The sequence below is a fragment of the Loxodonta africana genome, chromosome 4, assembly GCF_030014295.1.
Source record: "Loxodonta africana isolate mLoxAfr1 chromosome 4, mLoxAfr1.hap2, whole genome shotgun sequence".
NCBI lineage: Eukaryota > Metazoa > Chordata > Mammalia > Proboscidea > Elephantidae > Loxodonta > Loxodonta africana.
The window spans coordinates 86,329,267-86,333,202 of record NC_087345.1 but is presented as its reverse complement, the minus strand read 5'-3'; the positions used below and the strand labels follow the sequence as shown (position 1 = coordinate 86,333,202).

The window sequence follows — 3,936 nt, the reverse complement described above, 5'->3', positions numbered from 1 at the left end:
AATCTTTGAGATAAAATCATATGTAACATGGAGTAGAAGTTTTGCTAATTTATTTTGGTATTTTTATCTCCTATTTTGAGTTAGATTACAGGAGAGTTTTCATATTATCTTTTAATGTCAAGGATATACTAATCCATGCAATGAGCTAGAAAGATTTGCATCTTTTATTTGCCCTTGGAAATATTTTGTAAGATTGATCTCATTCATTTTTATAACACAAGATCAAAAATTGGGAACTAAATTTAAAATGATCTATTACTGAGCTTTAACATTTTACTCAAATCATTTTATTTTCCATATGAAATAATAAGTGGAATGCATTATGAAATAGCTTAAGACAAAAGTTGGTCAATACAGTCAAATTTGGCCCACCGACTCATGGTGTAAATAAAGCTTTATTAGAATGTACTCAAGCTCATTTATTTATGTACATTTATGGCTGCTTTCTTGCTACCATGGGAGAGTTGAGTAATTACATCAGAGACTCTATGACCTGTAAAGTCTAAAATATTAATATGTGGCCCTTTACAAAAAAAAGTCCACCTCTGAAATAGACAATCAAAATACATATACAGATTTCAAAAATTTGTAATCAACTGTAGCTGAAATAGATTTAAATAGAGAGATGAACCATCTAATAGTATCAGGATAAACTGTCTCATATTATTTGTAGGAACGTTACAATTTTCTTGCTTCCCTGATCTACAGTGATCTCCACTTAAACACATACATGTCAAGTAATAAGAACCAATTTATCCTTTCAATTTAGCTTCAGAATTACAATTGGGGTATGAAAAAAGGAAACAGAAACTCCATGATCTCCCTCCCAGCAGCTCAATATCTCCTCAGTGTTCAGGTATGACAGGTGTTTTTCTTTGTTGCTCGGGAAATCAGAGAGTTGAGTTTCTCAACTGAGTACAGTGAATGAGTTCATGAAGAATTTGGCTCAATGTTTTATGTTTGCACTCTGTTTTTCCCTCTTCTGGAAACATGGTTAATAACAAACTTAGACATTTTTGAGTGCCTTTCAGTCTTGATTCAGCTTTTGATATAATGGGAAAAAATAAAATAAAAATCTAATAATTATATGATCTTGTATGATCATGGTATAAATCCTAATCAGTCAATTTTCCAACACAGTGCCATACTCTAATGTTTACAGTAGAGTGAACATAAAAGACTTTTTAACAAGAGAAATCTCAGTGTTTTATATATATACATTGTAATTTTACTGTCGTTAGTTCCTTCACCCCTATTGAATTACTCCTGTCACTTTATCAGTGTCCAGAGTGGCAGAAAGGATGAGCAGTGGGCTACTAACTGAAAGCTTGAATCAATGTCATGGCAATGGGTTTGGTTTGGATTTGTATTGGTTTGGATTGGTCACTTCATTAAACAATTAAAAGAATTGGTCAAGTATCTCGTTATATCAAATAGCCACAAATATGGGTCAGTTATAAACTTCTTAGATCTTGATTTTCAGGAAGAGCACCCTAACATCAATATTAATTTACAAATAACACTGAGACACAGAAAATGAAACTGTATCAGATACCTAGTAACATGTATTTCTTCAGGCTTTTATTAAGAATGGTATTGTGTATATAGTAATTATGAGGTTCTGAAACATAGGAAGCTGTATTAGGGAAAACTACTACTTTTCTGTAAGTATGTACATTCTCTCCCAGTGCCGTTGAGTCGATTCCGACTCATAGCGACCCTATAGAACAGAGTGGAACTGCCCCATAGACTTTCCAAGGAGCGCCTGGCAGATTTGAACTGCCGACCCTTTGGTTAGCAGACATATCACTTAACCACTACGCCACCAGGGTTTCCAGTATATACATAGATAGTTATTTTATAAATTAATAAATTGTGTGCCATAGAAATTTTTAAGCTGGGTAGTGAGAAATTCTTTTTGATGTCTATAGCAAATTAACTACATTATTCTTTTAGTGGTATTGTTTTTCACATAGTTACTAATTGTCTACAATTTGGGAAAGATCTATCTGAAATATTCTAATAAAACTGTAATCAAATTATGTTTATAGTGTTTTTTTATTGTCAATTACAAATAATGGTAAACATGATGTGTGATCTCCTGAAATTCTAGAAATAGTGTGTTCCTGAGGTAATCCTAAAACACGATTTTCTCTTTCTCTCTCTTTTTAATATTTATAAGAACTATTGTGAAAAAGCATGTTTAGAAAAATAAAAGTTATAGAGTAGAAAAACTAGTGCCCCAGAGTAGTGCATGGGAGAGGATTGCAATTTGAATGGGAACATATATGTCTACGTATATATGCATCTATATGCACATTTATATTTACATCTTCAAACAACCTTGTCAACTGTTAGAAATAAAAGTTTAAGAAATGAGAACTAACTCTAGGAGACCATATGGATTTTAATAGACTTATAAAAAGCCCTGATTTTTAATTAATTGTTCTTCAACATACCTCTAATTCATGACAGCACTTTTAGTTTTTCACTTGCTTGAGAAAAATGCAATCTTCCTTACCAGGTCCATGAAAGCTTGCTTGACCTGCTGATTCCTCAGGCTGTAAATAAACGGGTTCAGCATGGGAGCTACTGAGGTGTTTAACACAGCTACTCCCTTGCTCAAAGACACCCTGTCTTTTGCTGAGGGATTAATATACACGAAAATGCAGCTGCCATAAGAGATGGAGATGACAATCATGTGGGATGAACATGTGGAAAAGGCCTTTGTCCTCTGGCTAGCAGAGGGAATTCTCAAAATTGTTCTGATGATATATATGTAAGACAGAATTATTAATGCCAAGGTGGACAGTAGAGTAAAGACAGCACAGGAAAACCCAGTTAACTCTAGGAATTTTGTATCTGAACAAGAAAGGCATAATAAGGGGAAATAATCACAAGCAAAATGCTCGATAACATTGGATGTACAGTAATCAAGCTGTGTGAATAGCATAAGTAATGGAAATATGATTAAGAATGAAGCCAGCCAAGAAGTGAAGACAAGCAGAGTGCAGACTCTAAGATTCATGATGGTCGTGTAATGCAGGGGTTTACAGATGGCCACATAGCGGTCATATGACATGGCAGCCAGAAGATTAAACTCTGTGACTCCCAAAAAAATGAAGAAAAATAACTGAACCATATAATCATTAAAGGAAATGGTTTTATCTCCTGTAATAATGGTGCCCAGGAACCTGGGTATACTGACGGTTGTGAATGAAACCTCTAATAAGGAGAAATTCCTGAGGAAGAAATACATGGGGGTCTGGAGGTGGGAATCCAGCAGGGTGAGGGTGATAATGGTCAGGTTCCCAGTGATGCTGAGCATGTAGGTGATGAACAGAAAGACAAAAATCACAATCTGAAGCTTTGGGTCATCTGACAGTCCCAACAGGACAAACTCTGTTACGTCTGTGTAGTTTTTCATTTTTTTTCTCTTGCGAAATCTATAGGAGAAAATACAAAGGGAACACCTGAAGAAAAGGGAATTACACATGAATAGTGATGGAATCTGGCTCCGTAAGTAAACATATTATGGCATATTACATTTCAGGGGAATTTTAAAACCATTTAATAACAGTAGCTAACATGTTTAAAGTTAAGTTTTTATCATATGTCAGAATATTTCTTCCTCAAATCTATATTTTAAACAAATCAAAAACTGAGGCTTAAAGCATTTTTTAAATTCTTCCCCAAATCACATGTGTGAAATGCGTAGAACAGGAATTTGAACCTAGGTCTTTTTTAATGTTTAATAATACTAGAATAAAAAAAAATACTGCATATAGACCTTTAAAGACATTTGCATGAAAGAGTTCCTTCTCATTAGAAACACCTTCTTGCTATTCTCCAAACCCCGTAAAAGTGTTCCATTTCATAATTCTTGATCACTCGTAGTATTATTTATAGGTATAATGTCTATAAGCCAAGTGTGTC

The 3,936-nt window shown here is 34.0% G+C and overlaps 1 protein-coding gene across 1 annotated transcript; it reads right to left on the bottom strand.

The window, feature by feature from the left end:
• Nucleotides 1–2,488: 2,488 nt before the first annotated feature.
• On the bottom strand, nt 2,489–3,478 carry LOC100653809 (olfactory receptor 6C1-like). Its single transcript, XM_003405074.3, has one exon. The coding sequence runs from the start codon at nt 3,425–3,427 to the stop codon at nt 2,489–2,491; it is 939 nt and encodes a 312-aa protein (XP_003405122.3). The 5' UTR covers nt 3,428–3,478.
• Nucleotides 3,479–3,936: the final 458 nt, after the last annotated feature.